Source organism: Aethalodelphis obliquidens, unplaced genomic scaffold, assembly GCF_003676395.1.
Source record: "Aethalodelphis obliquidens isolate GAN/ISIS:26980383/991018 unplaced genomic scaffold, ASM367639v1 scaffold17, whole genome shotgun sequence".
NCBI lineage: Eukaryota > Metazoa > Chordata > Mammalia > Artiodactyla > Delphinidae > Aethalodelphis > Aethalodelphis obliquidens.
Genome location: NW_020837961.1, coordinates 31,634,187 through 31,653,898, shown reverse-complemented (window position 1 = coordinate 31,653,898; position 19,712 = coordinate 31,634,187). Strand labels below are relative to the sequence as shown.

Sequence of the window (19,712 nt, the reverse complement as noted above, 5' to 3'; positions counted from 1 at the left end):
ATAGTAAAGCAGCCATTAGAGTTTTTAAGGTTATTTCCAAGCATGTATGTATGGGCGTATAGGTATAATACAGCCTTCAAAATTACCCTTAGTTCTTAATATTTAATATTTGAGAGAAACTAAAAAATGTTATCATGTCATGGGCTCTAATCTATAAAAAATTATTGGTAAAACTAACAGGTGGATGACTTTACTTGCATTCTCCTACTCTAATGAGCACTGAGAGAACATGGCTATTATTCTGCTTTTGACTGATCAAAAAGAGTGCAAAACATCTACACTTTATACTTTATTTAAAATTAATAAAACAAACACAGTTATAGGTAAATGAAAATTCAGTACATTTAGCTGGATAATATAAAAATTTACATATTCACAAGCACATAGCTCCTTCACTGACACCAAACATTTTAATCTATGTAGTCAAAGTCTTCTGGAATTCCAAAATTTTTATCAATTTTATTTTCTTCGAGCCCAAATTTTCTTTTGGCCCAAGATTTTATTGCAAATATGTTATCTATAAAGAAAACAGAAATATTTTTGAGAATTGAAAACATAATCACAAAACATTTCAAATATAATTACATTCAGCTTTTTTTTTACTTCTATTACTTTTAGAAGTATCAAAATAAGGAGTTTTCTGTATTTTCAAGAGTAGCAGCAATTAACTTCAGAAGAAAGAAAAGATTTAATGATTATTTTGAATAAACAGATTTCATATTAAAAAATTCAGTAGGGCCGATGCAGGGGACACGGGTTCGTGCCCCGGTCCGGGAAGATCCCACACACCGCGGAGCAGCTAGGCCCGTGAGCCATGGTCACTGAGCCTGTGAGTCCGGAGCCTGTGCTCCGCAACGGGAGAGGCCACAGCAGTGAGAGGCCCGTGTACCGCCAAAAAAAAAAATTCAATATGGGAACATATGTTTATGTATGACCGATTCACTTTGTTATAAAGCAGAAACTAACACACCATTGTAAAGCAATTATACCCCAATAAAGATGTTAAAAAAAAAATTCAGTAAATTAGTTGCCACTAAAGAATACCCGACTTAAAGAATAATTCAAAGCCAGGGAGTGGTTAATGGTGCCTCTTCCACATTTCCACAGCAAAGGCAGGATTCTGTTACCTCAGGAATTAGAGTTGCTCCTGTTCCCAAATGGAACCCCTTTCCCTCCCCCACAGAGAGAATGGCTTCCAGACAATCAGGCCAGGGAGAAGGGGTGAGGAGGAGAGAAGGGATTCTCTTAAGACTAAAAGAGGAACACATATATCCTGAATGTCTTCTAGGGAATTTAAATGCAGTTTACCATTGAAAAAAGTGTTACATCTATATAAAGGGATTTATCCCAAGGAAATAAATTGTATACAAAGATTTATGAGCAAATCTTCATCCCAGTGTAACAAAAGAAAAAAATAAAAGCAATCAAAAAATCTGGAAATTATAAATGCTGGAGAGGGTGTGGAGAAAAGGGAACACTCTTGCACTGCTGGTGGGAATGTGAATTGGTACAGCCACTATGGAGAACAGTATGGAGGTTCCTTAAAAAACTATAAATAGAAAGACCATATGACCCAGCAATCCCACTACTGGGCATATACCCTAAGAAAACCATAATTCAAAAAAGAGTCATGTACCAAAATGTTCATTGCAGCTCTATTTACAATAGCCAGGACATGGAAGCAACCTAAGTGCCCATCAACAGATGAATGGATAAAGAAGATGTGGCACATATATACAATGGAATATTGCTCAGCCATAAAAAGAAACGAAATTGAGTTGTTTGTAGTGAGGTGGACGGACCTAGAGTCTGTCATACAGAGTGAAGTAAGTCAGAAAGAGAAAGACAAATACCGTATGCTAACACATATATATGGAATCTAAGAAAAAAAAATGTCATGAAGAACCTAAGGGTAAGACAGGAGTAAAGACACAGACCTACTAGAGAATGGACTTGAGGATACGGGGAGGGGTAAGGGTACGCTGTGACAAAGTGAGAGAGTGGCATGGACATATTTACACTACAAATGTAAAATAGATAGCTAGTGGGAAGCAGCCGCATAGCACAGGGAGATCAGCTCGGTGCTTTGTGACCACCTAGAGGGGTGGGATAGGGAGGGTGCAGGGGAGGGAGACGCAAGAGGGAAGAGATATGTGAACATATGTATATGTATAACTGATTCACTTTGTTATAAAGCAGAAACTAACACACCATCGTAAAGCAATTATACTCCAAGAAAGATGTAAAAAAAAAGCAATCTAAATGTCTAATCAAGTAGAAGGGTGTCAATGCATAGGCAGTGAAGGATGCAAGGCAGTACCAACGTGCTCACAATGGCTGCACTGAGGGAATGGGAATGATGGTGAGTTTTCTTTTTTTAATTTTACACATTCTCTTTAATGTACATATACCATCTTTAAAATGAATATGTATTATAAATACAGAAAAGTAATGGTATACAGTTTTCTGGTTCAGAGTATTCTATAAAACATTAAGCACTGTGTTAGTTGTGATAATGAAATGAAGGGTTAAAGTAGGTTCTTTTGGAGTGTTATTGGCCGAATTATCACCTCCCCCTAGTTCATATGTTGTAGTCCTAAACCCCACTACCTCAGAATATGATTGTACTTGGAAATTGGGTCTTTAAAGAGGTGATTAAGTTAAAATGAGCCCACTGGGGTGGACCCTAATCCAATCTAACTGGTGTCCTTACAAGAAAAGGAAATGTGGATACACTGAGACACTAGGGCCAGGCATTGGAAAGACTCTGTCAGGACACAAGGAGAAGAAGCCAAGGAGAGAGAGGCCTCAGAAAAAACCAAACCTGCCTACACCTTGAGTTTGGACTTCCTTCCTCCAGAACTGTGAGAAAATCAATTTCTTTATTTACGCCACCTGGTCTGAAGTATATACCATTAGGAAATTAATATATGAAGTTCAATCACTCTTAAAAAATATTGTTTTAGGAAGTTTAATTCCAAGTATCAAATATTGATAACTAAATGTTTGGAACGAAGTTCACTGCTGAGGTGAATACTACTATATCAAATAGAATAATGTTAACAAAATATCCTCATTTCTTTAAATAAAGAGTTATAGGATATCAACAGATATTAAAATAAATCTTTATGTAATGATCTAAACCAAATCTCTACTTTTCTCTACTTAGATCTAAACCTAAGAGAGAATACTAATAGCACTCTAGAATAATCTGTTTAATTTGATTAGTGTCTGCACAACCTGTGCAATCTTGACAGTCACAACCAAATACTTATAGAGGGCCCATTGCTACGTAAGACAGCTATTAAGTGTATTACAGGTATTCCAGAACATAAAGAGCCTATGCCTTCAAACTGACACAAGAGTAGAGAGAGAAAAATTTATCACTAAACAATTCCAAAGTGATATGTGTGTGAGAGAGAAAAGATCAAGTGTTATGTGTAGAGCTTGTACAATAGGCTCCAAGAATACAGAAAGATTTCCAGAAAACAAGAGGACAGATGCAATGCTGTAGGAGCCTTGGAGGAATGTATTTCAACCCGGGAATAGGAGAGAAGAAAACGAGGCACCATAGTAAGACTAGAGCCTCTGCAGGAAGGAGTTCCTGGTTCATGTGAGGGCAAGAAACCATTTTATTATAAACCTTCAAAGATTAAGAACAAACAAAAGAATAAACAAATAAAAAGCCTCTGTATACAATGCTTAATGGACCAATTCAAAAAGACTCTGATTAAATATGTCCTTGGGTCACTCGATGTCTGCCTTCAAGACAAAGTCACCCACAATCTTGATAGTTCATCCCTGTCAATTAATTTTTCTATTATGTGGAAATGTTTATGAATGGATAAAAAAATACTTTTATTTTTAAAGAAACAACCTTAAGACTGGTAGAATTCATATTAATTTATATGGTGGCAAACCCAAGATATATACAGGAATAGGATGGGCAATATCACATGCATTAGTCTATGTTAGGACCTCACAACATCTTTCCCCCCTCACTCATTTAGATGCCTCTCATACAAAGTCGTAAAAACTCCACTATCTTAGTTATTAGGCAAGGTTTTATATAATTTGATAAGTCACTTTTAAAGTTACTTAATGTCGCAAAACATTTAGATGTTATATTTCTAGTTATATTTATACCCTGAGGTGACTTCTCATTCTATAAAATTGAAATACTGAATTACTGAACAGTAAGTATGCTCAATTTAAAATACATTTTAGGGACCTTTTCAGTATAAAGAAACCAAATCTTAACTAATAATTATATAACGATCTTTAGTTATAAGTATTATTGATTTTTTTTTTGTTTTGAAAACAGGAAGGTTTTCTGAGGTGTAATTCATTTTAACTCCATGATTTTTTCATAACACTTTTATGTTGGAAGGAGCAAGTTGTAAACTCAAATGGAAATATGTTTTTTTGTTTGTTTGTTTTTGTTTTTGCGGTACGCAAGCTTCTCACTGTTGTGGCCTCTCCCGTTGCGGAGCACAGGCTCCGGACACGCAGGCTCAGCGGCCATGGCTCACGGGCCCAGCTGCTCCGCGGCATGTGGGATCCCCCCGGACCGGGGCACGAACCCGTGTGCCCTGCATTGGCAGGCGGACTCTCAACCACTGCACCACCAGGGAAGCCCCCAGAAATATGGTTCTTAGCAGCTGTTTCTACTGTTCTGAAAATATTATCTTTCCCATATGATTTAAAAAGTTTCAGGTTCTTTCTCAGCTAATAACACAAGGGAAAAAAAAGTTGTTCACATTTTTTTAATTATAATTTTTGAAGTTTATGATCAACTGGAAAACATGAAAGGATTTTTTTTAAGAGACAGGGAAAAGGGGAGTATTTGTTTATCAATGTGTCTAATGGTGTGCTAAACGGCTTACAAACTGTTTTATTTAATCCTTCCAAAATGTGAGGTAGATATTATCCACATTGAACAGATGAAGAAGCAGGGTCAGAGAGGTTCAATAAATCACATAGCAAATAAGGAGAACAACCTGGATTCCTTTGAAAGTCAAGTTCCTCCCACTATATACACAGGCTGCCTGTGCCTACTGTTTGCTGAGCTGCTTTGTTAATTAGGGGAAATCATTTTGTGACTCTTGTCTTATTTTTAACCTAAAAATCCACTTGCCTTTTTACTTACTCAAAATTTTATATTTCTCAAACCTATATGATATCACTGTATTTATTATTTATTTATACTTTATTGGACACACATTTCATTATTCTCTTTTATTTAATGTTTGTTTGCTGTTTTTACCCTCCTCCGTTCTTATCACTAAAGCATTACACTAGGAAATAACTTTGTAATAAATAAGACTGCAATTTTATAGGGACCAAAGGCCAGTTATATTGATTTTATCACTGTACTTAATTCTAAAATAGACAAGGAAAAACGATTCTTAAGTTTTCTGTGAAATACAGAGGTCTGGACATGGAATCAGGGACATCTGGCTCTAATCCCTGTTCATCCAGTGACTAATCACCTTTGACTTAAGGCAGCTACTTCAAGCTTTCTGCATCTCTGTGTCAATGCAATCTTATCCATGCTGTCCCACGGAAACAGAATATGGGTAACACATATAAAGGCATTAAAGACTCTTACCAGGATGGAAAGGTTCAATTACCATTATTTCATAATTAAATACTGAAAAAACATCAGTGTAACTTCCAGACAGGTTTTAACAATAATAATCATACTTGTATATAATTCACAACAATCATTATTTATTAATGTTCTTTTAAATTTTAAGACACATAGATAATGCCTCATTAGTTCCCATTTCTTAGTATATACCTGGTATAGACCAGAGGGTGTATCCATTGGCAAATGGATTAATGAGGCATTTACATGAAAGCAGGTACACAGAGAAGACTACCCCATGTGGTGGGTGAGAGCTTGGACTCTGAAATCTAATTCCTGTTCCACTGCCTAGCACCTGTGTGACTGTGGGTTCCTAGTGGCCTCAGTTTCATCTCTAAAATTAGGGATAATAATCCTATCTACCTCATAAGATTGTTGTGGAGATAAAATGAGAATGCAGCACAGACACGCTTTATAATGCCTGGCTCATAATCAGCCCTTGACAAATGTTTGCAATTATGATTATGAGCAAGAAGACAAATCTTTAGGATTGCCTGAAACTCTTAAAAGTTGTATCTTGCATTAATATATAAGAAGGTTAAGTGATTAGCCCAAGTGATTTATCTGGGAAAAGTTACACAAAACTTAAAGTAATCATTGGTTTTACAAAAATGCCTTACACTTTACAAAATGACTCATAATAAGATTTTAAAAATTCCTCAAGTAAATGAAATGATTTAAGATATAAAAACTTGATTAATACATACACTTTCAGAAATGTCTTTTCTTGAACTTAACCAGGCACAATCGTTCCTGCATTTCACATCATAGTAAGTGTACAAGAGTTTGACTAGTTTATCAGTGCCACTGTAATACATACCAGTCCATCTGTTAGCAGCTTCTTTGGCCACTTCATTTGCTTGACCTGAAAAAAACCCAACCATATATATACAGATTCATCCTTTTCGGAAAAAAAAGCTCAAATAGTGACACTGTATCTCACAAACCTGCTCAACTTCCCAAGGAAATTTTAGATAGTTGCAGTTATCTTAGTCATGAATAGAAAGTCAATGTGAACAATTTCCCTTTCCTAAATGTCCATTATGGTACTTCCTCTTTAAAAACATGTTTAACCGAGATGTTTCTCAAATAATTTACACCAGAAGAAGATAAAATAATTTAAGTTTAATGATAAGCATTTTAGTGTATACATATTAGACAACAATAAACTTGACAATATAATTTTAATGGCCATACAGTAGCCCTGAAGGAGGAAATATTTACTTTATATTTAATTATACTTCTTGCTATTAAATGTTATCTGTATCTATATGATGTCGTTCAAGTTAATCTACACAGCACATAACAATGCCATGATCACCTGGGCATAAATAGTATTCATAATGATAGCATTTATTTATTTATTGAAATACAAGTTATATACCAAAGAATTCACCATATTAAAGTGTATTATTCAGCGGTTTTTAGTATATTTACAAGGCTGTACAACCGTCACCACTACCTAATTCCAGAACATTCTCATAACCCCAAAGAAAATCCCACACCCATTAGGAGTCACTCCACTTCCCCTTACCCCCAGCCCCTGGAGACCACTTACTTACTTTCTGTCTCTATGGATTTGCCTATTCTGGACATTTCATATAAATGAAATCATATATGTCTGGCTTCCTTTCACTTGGCACAATGTTTTCAAGGGTTGTCAACTGTAGCATGTATAAATACTTCATTCCTTTTTACTGCCAAATAATATTCCATTGTATGGATATACCACATTTCACTTAGTCACTCACCAGTGGATGGACATTTGGGCTGTTATTACTAATATGAATAATTTAACAATTTTTGTGTGAACATGTTTTCAATTCTTTTGGGTACATACCTAGGGGTGGAACGGCCAGCTCAAATGGTAACTATACATACAACATTTTGGGGAACAGATAACTTGTTTTCCAAAGTGGCTGCATCAACACACCATTGTAAAGCAATTATACTCCAATAAAGATGTTCAAAAACAAAAACAAACAAAAAAAATGTGGCTGCATCATTTTCACAGTCCCACCAGCAATCTAAGAGTTCCAACTTCTCCACATCCCCACCAATAATTATTTTGCCTTCTTTTTATTATAGCCATCCTAATGGGTATCTCATTGTGCTGTGATTTGCATTTCCCTAATGACTAATGATGTTGAGCATCTTCCCATATGCTCATTGGCCATTTGTATATTTTCCTTGGAAAAATGTCTATTCAAATCCTTTGTCTGTGTTTAAATTCTTTTTATTGTTGAGTCATAAGAGTTTTTTTAATGTATATTTTTGATATTGGACACTCGTCAGACACAGGATTTGCAACTATTTTCTCCCATTCTGTGGGTTTTCTTTCCACTTTCTTGACAATGTACTTTGACACACAAAAGTTGTTAATTTTGATGAAGTCAAATTTATCTACTTTTTCTTTGGTTGCTTGAGCTTTTGATGTCATATCTAAGAAAACTAGGCTACAGAGACACACATCTATGTTTTTTTTCTAAGAGTTTTATAGGTTTAGCTCTTACGTTTAGGTCTCTGCTCTACTTGAGTTAATTTTTGTATACAGTGTGAGGTGGGAGGCCGGGTTGATTCATTTGCATGTGGATAACCAGTTGTGCCCAGCGTCCTTGGTTGAAAACACTATTTTGTTCTGATTGAATGGTCTTGGTACCCTTGCTCAAAACCTTGTTTACTTCTGGACGCTCAATTCCATTTCATTAACCTGTATGTCTATTCTTATACCAGTACCAAATTGCCTTGATTACTCAAGTTTTGTAGTAAGTTTTGAAATAGGGAAATTTGAGTCTTCCAACTTTTTTTTCCCCCAAGGTTCTTTTGGCTGCTCTGGGTCCCCTGCATTTTCATATGAATTTTAGGACTAATATCAATTTCTGCAGAAAAGAAATTGGAATTTTGGAGGTTTTACAGTTAATCTGTAGACCAGTTGGGGGGTACTTCCACCATGACAACATTTAGGTCATTCAATTCATGAACACGGGATGTCTTTCTATTTATATAGGTCTTTAATTTCATTAAATGGTTTTTACTTTTCAGTACAAGTCTTGCACTTCTTTGATTAATTTTACTCCTAAGTATTTTACTCATTTTGATGCTACTGTAAGTGGAATTCTCTCTTAATTTCATTTTCAGGCTGTTTATTGATAGTTTATAAAATACAAGTGTTTTTTATATATTGATTTTCTAACTTGCAATCAGCTGACCTCACTTGTGAACTCTAATAGTCATATTTTGCTGTTGTTGTTTTGTGGATTGTTTAGGGGTATCTATCTATCTAAGATCATGTCAACTGCAAATAGAGATAGTTTTCTTTTTTTCTTTTCAATATGGATGCTTTTTATTTCTCTTTCTTACCTAACTGCCCTGGCTTGAATTTCCAGTACAGTGTTGAACAGAAGAGGTGAGAGTGGACATCCTTGGGGAAAGCATACAGCATTTCACCATTCAATGTGTTAGCTGTTCTATTTACAGTAGGCAGGACATGGAAGCAACCTAAGTGTCTATTGACAGATGAATGTTTAAAGAAGATGTGGCACATATATACAATGGAATATTACTCAGCCATAAAAAGAAACGAAATTGAGTTATTTGCAGTGAGATGGATGGACCTAAAGATTGTCATACAGAGTGAAGTAAGTCAGAAAGAGAAAAATAAATACTGTATGCTAACACATATATATGGAATCTAAAAAAAAAAGGTTCTGAAGAACCTTGGGGCAGGACAGGAATAAAGACGCAGACATAGAGCATGGATTTGGGGACACGAGGAGGGGGAAGGGTAAGCTGGGACGAAGTGAGAGAGTGGCATGGACTTATATACACTACCAAATGCAAAATAGATAGCTAGTGGGAAGCAGCCACATAGCGCAGGGAGATCAGCTCTGTACTTTGTGACCAAGATGGGTGGGATAGGGAGGGTGGGAGGGAGACGCAAGAAGGAGGAGATATGGGGATATATGTATATGTATAGCTGATTCACTTTGTTATAAAGCAGAAACTAACACACTATTGTAAAGCAATTATACACCAATAAAGATGTTAAAAAAAAAAGTTAGATGAGCATTTTTTTTTTTGGCTGCACCACATGGCACGTGGGATCTTAATTCCCCAACCAGGGATGGAACCTGTGCCCCCAGCATTGGAAGCGCAGAGTCTTAACCACTGGGCCGCCAGGGAAGTCCCAGCTGTGCATTTTTTACAGATACACTTTTTTTGTTTGTTTGTTTTTGTGGTACGCAGGCCTCTCACTGTTGTGGCCTCTCCCATTGCGGAGCACAGGCTCCGGATACGCAGGCTCAGCGGCCATGGCTCACGGGCCCAGCCACTCCATGGCATGCGGGATCTTCCTGGACCGGGGCACGAACCCATGTCCCCTGCATCGGCAGGCGGACTCTCAACCACTGCACCACCAGGGAAGCCCACAGATACACTCTTATTAGACTGAGGAAGTTCACTTCTTTTCCCAGTTTGTTGAGTGTTTTTATTACGAAAGGGTGTTGGATTTTATCAAATACTTTGTTTATTGAGACAATTATGTGGGGTTACATCCATGTTTATTCTATAAATAGGTTGCATTAGATTTTTTTTGTACGTTGAACCAACCTTTCATCCCTGAGATAAATGTCACTTAATCAGGGTGTATAATCCTTTTTATATACTGCTGGATTTGATTTGCTAGAACTTTGTTGAGAATACTTACATCTATATTTGTAAGCAATACTTAACTATAGCTTTTTTTTCTTATGAAGTCTTTGGTTTGGTATCAAGGTAATACTGACTTGAAGAATGAGTTAGGAAGTGTTCTCTCTTTTCTAATTTTTTTTAAATTGAAAAGTTACTTCTTTAAACTGACAGAATTCACCAGTGTAGACTTGGCTTTTCATTGTAAGAAGTTTTTAATTTCTAACTCAGTCTCTTAACATGTTATACATCTATTTACAGCGTTCATTTCTGCTTGAGATAGTTTTGGTAACTTGTATCCTTCTAGAAATTTGTTCACTTCATATAACTTATCAAATTCATTGACATACCACTGCTCATAGTATTCCTTTATAGTCCTCTTTCTATCTGTAAGGTCAACAATGATCCTTCTAATTCATTCTTGATTTTAGTAACTTGAATCTTCCTTTTTTCCTGGTCAGTCTAGCCAAAGTTTGCCAATTTTGTTGATCTGCTTAAAGAACCAACTTTTGGTTTTATTGACTTTCTCTTGTTTTTCGATTCTCTAGCTCTTTTATTTCTGTTCTAGTCATTTTATTTCCTTTCTTATATCTGCTTTGGGTTTAGTTTGCTCTTCTTTTTCTAGTTTCTTAAGATAGAAGTCTAGGTTTTTGTTTTGAAAGTTTTCTCTATTTTTCAACATAGGCATTAAAATATTAATAAATTTCCCACTGAGCAATGCCTTCATTGCACCCAATAAGTTTTTGTATGTTTTCATTTTCACTGTCTCATAGTATATTCTAACTTCCCTTGTGATTTTGTTTGAGCCATCCCTTTTGGGAGTGTGTTGATTAATTTCAACATATTTGTGAATTTCCCAAATTCCCTTCTGTAATTTATCTCATAACATTCCACTCTCATCAGAAAACATACTTTGTATTATCAATCCATTTAAATTTATTGGGACTTAAGCTTAGTATGTGGTCTACCTTGAAAAATATTTCATGTGCACTTGAGAAGAATGTGTCCCCTGCTGTTGTTGAATGTTCTATAGAGATTTAGTTGGTTTGTAGCATTAAGTCTTCTAATTTCTTGCTTATGTTCCATCTTGCTATTCCATTCTTTATTCAAAATGGAGTATTTAAATTTTAAACTATTATTGTTGAATTGTCTATCCCTTCAATTCTTTTGGTTTTTGCTTATGTATTTTGGTTCTCTATTGTTAAGTGTATATATGTTTGTAATTGTCATATCTTCTTGAAGAGTTGATCCTTTTATCATTACAATTATAAACTGTACTTGTCTCTAGTAACAATTTTTAACTTAAAATCTATTTTCCCTGGTATTAGTTTAGCCACTCTAGCTCGCTTTTGGTTATTGTTTTCATGGAATATCTTTTTCCAGCTTTTACTTTTACCATATTTGTGTCCTTGAGTCAAATGTGACTCTTCTGTAGATAATATATAGTTTATATGTTTTTAAAGTATTCTGCCAATCCCTGCCTTCTAATTGGAGAGTTTAATCCATTTACATTTAATGCAATTACTGACAAAGTAGGATTTACATCTGCCATTTGCTATTTATTTTCTATAAGTCATATGAATTTTTGTTACTCAATTCTTCCACAGTTGCTTCATTTTATGTCAAACAGATATTTTAGTGTATCAGTTTAATTCCCTTATTTCTTTTACCAAATATTTTGGGGATGTTTTCTTAGTGATTGCCCTAGGGATTACTATTAACATCTTAATTAGAATGACCAATAGTACACAAAAGTTTTGCTCCTATGTAGCTCCATTCCCCTCCCCACTTTTATGCTGTTATTGTCACAAAATATATTTTATACATTGTGTGCCCAACATGTTTATCAGTATTGCTTTATGCAGCTGTAATTTAAATCAGATAGAACATAACAGATACAAACAAAAATACACACATACTGTCCTTCAGATTTACCTACGTAAATCTATTTTATCGCTTCATCTTGATCAAGTTACTGTCTAGTGTGCTTTCACTCCAATGAGAAGGACTTCCATTTTTTTTTTTAAGGGCAGGTCAGCTAATGACAAACTCTTTCACTTATTTACCTCAGACTATCTTACTTTGCCCTTCATTTTTGAAGGAAAATACTTCTGTATATAGAATTCTTGGTTGACAGTTTTTTCTTGCAGCACTTTGAATATGTCATCTCAATGTCTCTGGCTTCTATGGCTTCTAATAAGAAAAGAGCTGTTAATCTGACTGAAGATCCCTTATATATGATGAGTTGCTTCTTTCTTATTGCTTTCAAGCTTCTGTTTATCTTCTGACAATTTGATTATGGTAAGCCTATGTGTGGATTTCTTTGACGTTGTCCTAATTGGAGTTTATTAAGCTTTTTGGATGTGTAAATTAATGTTTTTCATCAAATTTGGGACATTTTCAGCCTTAATTCTTTTGGCCCTTTCTCTCTCATCACTTTCTGGGACTACCATTGTGAGTATGTTGGCATTCCTGATGCCATACCACAGGTCTCTGAGACTCTGTTAAAGTTTCTTCACTCTTTTTGATTTCTGTTCCTCAGATTGGATTATCTCTATTGAACTATCTTCAAGTTACTGATTCTTTCTTCTGCCTGCTCAAACCTGCTGTTAATCCTTGCAGTTAATGTTTTACTTAATTACTATAGTTTTCAGCTCCAGAATTTCTATTTGGTTTTTTCTTAATAATTTCTACCTCTTTATTGATACTCTCTACAGTAAACTCCCTACATATGAAACTTCAAGTTGTGAACTTTCAAAGATGCGAACATGTGTTTGCATGTCCAATCAAGTAAGTTAGTTCACATATCTGGCGTACACTGTCACCTGCATGCATCCTCTACAAGTGGTTGTGCTTTTGTGTACTTTACTTACAGTACTATATAGAGTAAAATACAGTACAGTATTTACTGTACAGTATTTACTGTACAGTAAAGTACAGTATCTTTATTTCAAGCCAAGGATGCCCAGAAGCAAGCGTAAGAGCAGCGGTTATGTAGCTGGTACAGCTAAGAACTGCCAAGTGATAACAATGGAAACAATAGTGAAAATAATTGAGAGAGTGGAATGAGGCAAAAAGATGGAATTGGAGGCCCAGAGAAAGGATGAAGAGAGACAAGAGGAAGAAGAAGTAACTGAAGAACCGTAGAGATTCATGCAGGATATGGCAAGGGGATTTTCTTTATTTGAGGAGGCACTGTTAGTTTTTGAGGCACAGGACCCGAATGTTAAAGCAGCCGTTCAGAATCCAATCCAGTGCTACTGTGTCACCTATGATGAGAAAAAAAGAGCTATGACCCAGACATCACTGGATCGCTTTTTCAAGAGGGTAGATAGAATTGAATCCAGCAAGGAACCAGAAACTGTGCCATCAACGTCAGGCGTGAGTGAAATTGCAGCTTACCCTCCGTCTCCTATTGCTGATGATCCTTCAGCTCTACCATCTCCCACCTCCTCTCCCTCCTCCAGTCAGTAACTCTTCTTGCCTGTTCACTCGATGCCAGCCCCTGTATGCCAGCTGTTGTACTGTACTACTGAATTTTTCAAGTACTGTAAGATTAAAAATGTTTTATTTTTTGTGTTTGTTTTTTATGTATTATTTGTGTGAAAAGTATTATAAACCTAGTACAGTACTTTATAGCCGATAGTGTTAGTTGGGTACCTAGGCTAACTTTGTTGGACTTAGACCAAACTGGACTTACGAACATGCTCTCAGAACTGAACTTGTTCGTATGTAGGGGACTTATTGTATTTGGTGAGATATCATTCTCAGACTTTCCTTTAGTTCCTTAGACATATTTTTCTTTAGCTCTTTTAACATATTTAAAATCGCTGATTTAAAGTCCAAAATCATGCATGAGCCATATTTTCTTGTTTCTTTTCATGTCTTGCAACATTTTGTTGAAAACTGGACATTTAAATTAATATAATGTTGCAACTCTGGAAATCAGATTCTTCCCACCTTCCCAGGGTTGCTGTTGCTGCTACCTGTAGTTATTGATAATTTAGTGATTTCTCTGAATTAATTCTGTAAAGTCTATATTCTTTGTTATGTGTGGCTACTGAAGTCTCTAGTCAGTTTGCTTACTGATCAGCCAATGATTGAACAGAGATTTCCTTAAACACCTGGACTAAATCTTCAAGTCTTTGCTGAGAGTCTGTGTGTGTGTGCTGGGGCAGGTTTCAATAATACTCAGGCAATTTACAACTCTGCTTTAGCCTCCACTTCTGTACAGTGTCAAGGTCAGCTAGCAGTGGGAGATTAGGACCATCTCAGGTCTTTTCTGAGAATGTGCACAGCCCAAGGTATGCATGTGGCATTCTAGATTTCCAGGAATATGCTGATTTCAAGGCACCTATGAACATCTCTTTTGGCCTCTCCTTTTAAACTTTATGGTTAGTCTACTCTTTTCCTTAACTGTCACTCATCACCCAAGACAGCTATGAAGTTAAAACTCTTGCCTGTAACTGTTTTAGACAAATGCTCCCCAGGAAGACGCTGTTAGTGATGGGCATACTCCAAGTCATGTCAAAAAAACCCCAATCCTTTCTATTGGTGGCTTTTAGGGAAGCACCAGAGACGCCAAATAATGAAAATTCTTTGGAGTGAGGGTCTTAAAGAGCTCCAGGTCCATTTTATTCCCTTGATACCAAGAAGGCAGGGCCGTTATTTTTCAAGATTATTGTTGAGCTGGAGAGTAGGAGAGGAGAATAGGGCAAGTTAAACACCACAAAGCTTGCCCTTCATGCAGAGATCAGACCATTTTTCTTGAACAGGCAATTCTTCATTTAGTTTCTAAAATTCTGGAAAAGTTGTAACAATATTTGCCAGCTTTAATGGAAGTGTACATTTTCAAAGGTCCTCACTCCACCATTGTCATCTGGGCATTTATTTCTAAGAAAATCTCTTAAGTACTCCTAAGATTTACTTTCCAAACCCTTTATTGTGAGAACTCAGTTTTTACTACAACTTATTTTATCTGTTCTCACTTAAATAATGTTCAGAGTAGCTAAAATAAAAATTTATTATTGCTTTTACTTCTCATTTCTTGGATATTTGCAACTAATCTTGTTAATAGTTGTTTAGTGATATCAATAATTCAATTGGCATGATGAAATATAAATATTTCCTGCAAGAATTATTGAGAAATAAGAGATAATACATAGCTCTATCTACATGAACATAAGGGTTACAGCTATTATCAGCAGAAAACTTGTTTCAAAATAAGCGATGATGGACTTAGAGATAAGCCTGATTATTATAATTTGGGTACTATAGCCATGTTATTAAGAACCCAATCCTATTAAATTTGTGAAACTCATAATCCTTTAATCTAGTATAATCTGTTCTGCAATAACACATGGCCAAATCCTATGAAGCCCATCATTATCAAAAAGCACATTTTAAAAACAAGAATCTTGGGGGGAACCTTCAAGATGGCAACGAGTAAGACGTAGAGATCACCTTCCTCCCCACAAATACATCAAAAATACACCTACACGTGAAACAACTCCTACAGAACACCTACTGAATGCTGGCAGAAGACCTCAGACTTCCCAAAAGGCAAGAAACGTCCCACGTACCTGGGTAGGGCAAAAGAAAAAAAAACAGAGACAAAAAAATAGGGATGGGACCTGCACCTCTGGGAGGGAGCTGTGAAGGAGGAAAAGTTTCCACACGCTAGGAAGCTCCTTCACTGGCGGAGACGGGGACTGGCTGGGGGGGAAGCTTTGGAGCCACAGAGGAGAGCACAGCAACAGGGAGGGGTGCAGAGCGCAAAGCGGAGAATCCCGCACAGAGGATCAGTGCCAACCAGAACTCCCCAGCCTGAAACACTTGCCTGCCCACTGGGGTGGTGTAGGGGCTGGGCACAGAGGCTTGGGCTTCAGAGGTCAGACCCCAGGGAGAGGACTGGCATTGGCTGTGTGAAGACAGCCCGAAGGGGCTAGTGTGCCACAGCTGAGGGAGTCTGGGAAGAAGCCTGGCTCTGCCAGAGACGCAAGGGACCATTGTTGTGGGGTGCGCAAGGAGAGGGGCAGGCCGGAAATAGAAGCTTCTTGCTCCATGTGCTCAGATGGCAGGAAACTGCCTACACAAGCTCCAGGGGCGGGAGTGAGCTGTAGCTGTTATTTCGGACCCCAGAAGCAGGCACAATGGCTACTGCTGCTGCTGCCACCAAGGGTTCTGTGAGCAAGTGCAGGTCACTGCCCACGCCCTCCTGGGAGCCTGTGCAGCCCACTACTGCTGAGGATCCCGTGATCTGAGGCCAACCTCCCCAAGAGAGCGCATGGTGTGCCTCAGGCTGTTGCAAACTTCCTGCTGGCCTCTGCTGCCACAGGCACTTCCCGCACATCCCAATGGTGACTGCTGTATCCCTCCCTTCCCCAGGCCTGAGTGAGCCCTAATCAGCCACTGCTTTGCTTCCTCTTGCCTGGGTGGGGAACAGACGCCTGCAGGTGGCCCACACACAGATGTGGGGCCAAAACCAAAGCTGAACTCCAGGGGCAGTGTGACCAAAGAAGAGAGAGGGAAATATGCCCTTGCAGCCAGAGGAGCAGCAGATTAAATCCCCACGGTCGCCTTGGTAAACCCTGAATCTGTGGAATATATGAATAGACAAGGAGTGTTCCCACAATTGAGGCTGCAGACTCTGGGGGTAACTGTGGAGTTTGGGGACAAGTACACACGGGAGTCAGGCCAGATCAGAGTCTGAACTGGCCCCACAGTGCCCACAGCAGGTCCAGGGACCGACCTAGAAGTACTGGGGACATCTTGGGCAGGCAGGGATTGGCTGTGGCTCACTGTGGGGGCAGGACACCGACACCTGAAGGTCCAGGAAAATACTATTATTATTTTCTTCGTTTTCTTCTGTTGTTCTTCTTTAATTGTTCTTTTAATTTTTACTTTTATTTACTTTTTCCTTTCTTTTTTATCCTTTTATTTTTAATATTAAACATTTTTTTTCTATTTCTACTTTACTTTCTCATTATAGTGTGTTTTCCCTTGCCTTTGTTTTTTTCCCTTGTTTTGCTTTATTTTTCTTCTTTTTAACTATATTTTCTATTTTTACTTTACTATTTTGCTGTTTTGTGTTTCTTCCTTTTGCTTTCTTCTTTCGTTTTTATCTTTTTCTTGTTTTGTGTGTTTTATGCTTTCTTTGCCTTTTTTTAGCTTGCTTCTGCTTTTGATTTGTTTTTGGTTTTTGTTAGTTTAGTTTTAGTGTTTGTTTTTGGGTTCATTTATTTGTTTGCTTGTTCTTTTCATTTTTTGTTTTCTCTCTTTTCTTGTGTGTGTGTGTGTTTCTTTGTGTGTTTTCGTCTGTTTGGTTATTCTTTTACCATTTGTATTGGGGTTTTATTTCTCTGTTCATTTTCTTTTTTTTCCTTTTCCTCTGTGCCTTGAGGCTTGCGGAGTTTTGGTACTCCAGCCAGGGGTTGGGCCTGAGCCTAAGAGGTTGGAGAGCCGAGTCTAGGATGTTGGACCACCAGAGAACTCCCGGCACCTGGGAATATTAATCTGTGAGAGTTCTCCCAGGGGTCTCCATCTCAACACTAAGATCTGGCTCCACCCAACAGCCAGCAAGCTCCAGTGCTGGACGCCTCACGTCAAAAAACTAGCAAGACAGGAACACAACCCCACCGATTAGCAGACAGGCTGCCTAAAGTCATACTAAGCTTACAGACACACCAAAACACACAACCAGATGCATCACTGCCCATCAGAGGGACAAAATCCAGCTCCACCCATCAGAACGCAGGCACCAGTCTCCAGCACTAGGAAGCCTACACAAGCCACTGGACCAACCTCACCCACTGTGGGCAGACACCAGAAGTTCTGAGGAACTATGACACTGCAGACTGCAGAAGGGAGAACCCAAACACAGTACGTTAAACAAAATGAGAAGACAGAGAAATATGCTGCAAATGAAGGAGCAAAGTAAAAACCCAAAAGACCAAACAAGTGAAGAGGAAATAGGCAGTCTACCTGAAAAAGAATTCAGAGTAATGATAGTAAAGATGATCCAAAATCTCAGAAATAAAATGAAGAAAATACAAGAAACGTTTAACAAAGACCTAGAAGAACCAAAGAGCAAAAAAAACAGTGATGAACAACCCAGTAACAGAAATTAAAAATACTCTAGAAGGAATCAATAGCAGAATAACTGAGGCAGAAGAATGGATAAGTGAGCTGGAAGATAGAATGGTGGAAATAACTGCCGTGTAGCACAATAAAGAAAAAACAATGAAAAGCATTGAGGACAGTCTCAGAGACTTCTGGGACAACATTAAAGGCACCAAGATTCAAATGACAGGGGTCCCAGATGAAGAAGAGAAAAAGAAAGGGTCTGAGAAAATATTTGTTGAGATTATAGTTGAACACTTCCCTAACATGGGAAAGGAAATAGTCAATCAAGTCCAGGAAGCGCAGAGCGTCCCACACAGGATAAACACAAGGAGAAACACGCCGAGACACATATTAATCAAACTATCAAAAGTTAAATACACGACTTCCCTGGTGGCACAGTGGTTAAGAATCCACCTGCCAATGCAGGGGACACGGGATTGAGCCCTGGTTGGGGAAGATCCCACATGGCGCGGAGCAGTTAAGCCCATGTGCCACAACTACTAAGCCTGCACTCCAGAGCCCGCAAGCCACAACTACTGAAGCCCATGCACCTAGAGACCGTGCTCCACAAGAGAAGCCACCACAATGAGAAGCCCTCGCACCGCAACAAAGAGCAGGCCCTGCTCACCATAACTAGAGAAAAGCCTGCGCACAGTAATGAAGACCCAAAAATTTAAAAAAAGAAAAATTAAATACAAAGAAAAAAACATTAAAAGCAGCAAGGGAAAAGCAACAAATAACATACAAGGGAATCCCCATAAGGTTATGAGCTATTTTTCAGCAGAAACTCTGCAGGCCAGAAGGGAGTTGCAGGATATATTTAAAGTGATGAAAGGGAAAAAACTACAACCAAGATTACTCTACCTAGCAAGGATCTCACTCAGATTCGACAGAGAAATCAAAAGCTTTACAGACAAGCAAAAGCTAAGAGAATTCAGCACCACCAAACTAGCTGTACAACAAATGCTACAGGAATTTCTCTAAGCGGGAAACACAAGAGAAGAAAAAGACCTACAAAAACAAACCCAAAACAATTAAGAAAATGGTAATAGGAACATACATATCAATAATTACCTTAAATGTGAATGGATTAAATGCTCCAACCAAAAGACACAAACTGGCTGAATGGATACAAAAACCAGACCCATATACATGCTGTCTATAAGAGACCCACTTCAGACCTAGGGACACATACAGACTTAAATTGAGGGGATAGAAAAAGATATCCTATGCAAATGGAAATCAAAAGAAA

General features: G+C 37.7%; 1 protein-coding gene across 1 annotated transcript in view; it reads right to left on the bottom strand.

Moving 5' to 3' along the window:
• Positions 1-269: 269 nt before the first annotated feature.
• MND1 (meiotic nuclear divisions 1) overlaps positions 270-19,712 on the bottom strand; it is an 83,169-nt gene continuing 63,726 nt past the window's right edge. Inside the window, exons 7-8 of the mRNA XM_027117224.1 lie at positions 6,471-6,515; positions 270-517 (exon numbers count right to left, since the gene is read on the bottom strand). Of these exons, the coding sequence (XP_026973025.1) occupies positions 411-517; positions 6,471-6,515 (152 nt within the window). The 3' untranslated portion in view covers positions 270-410. The remainder of the gene's footprint in view (positions 518-6,470; positions 6,516-19,712) is intronic.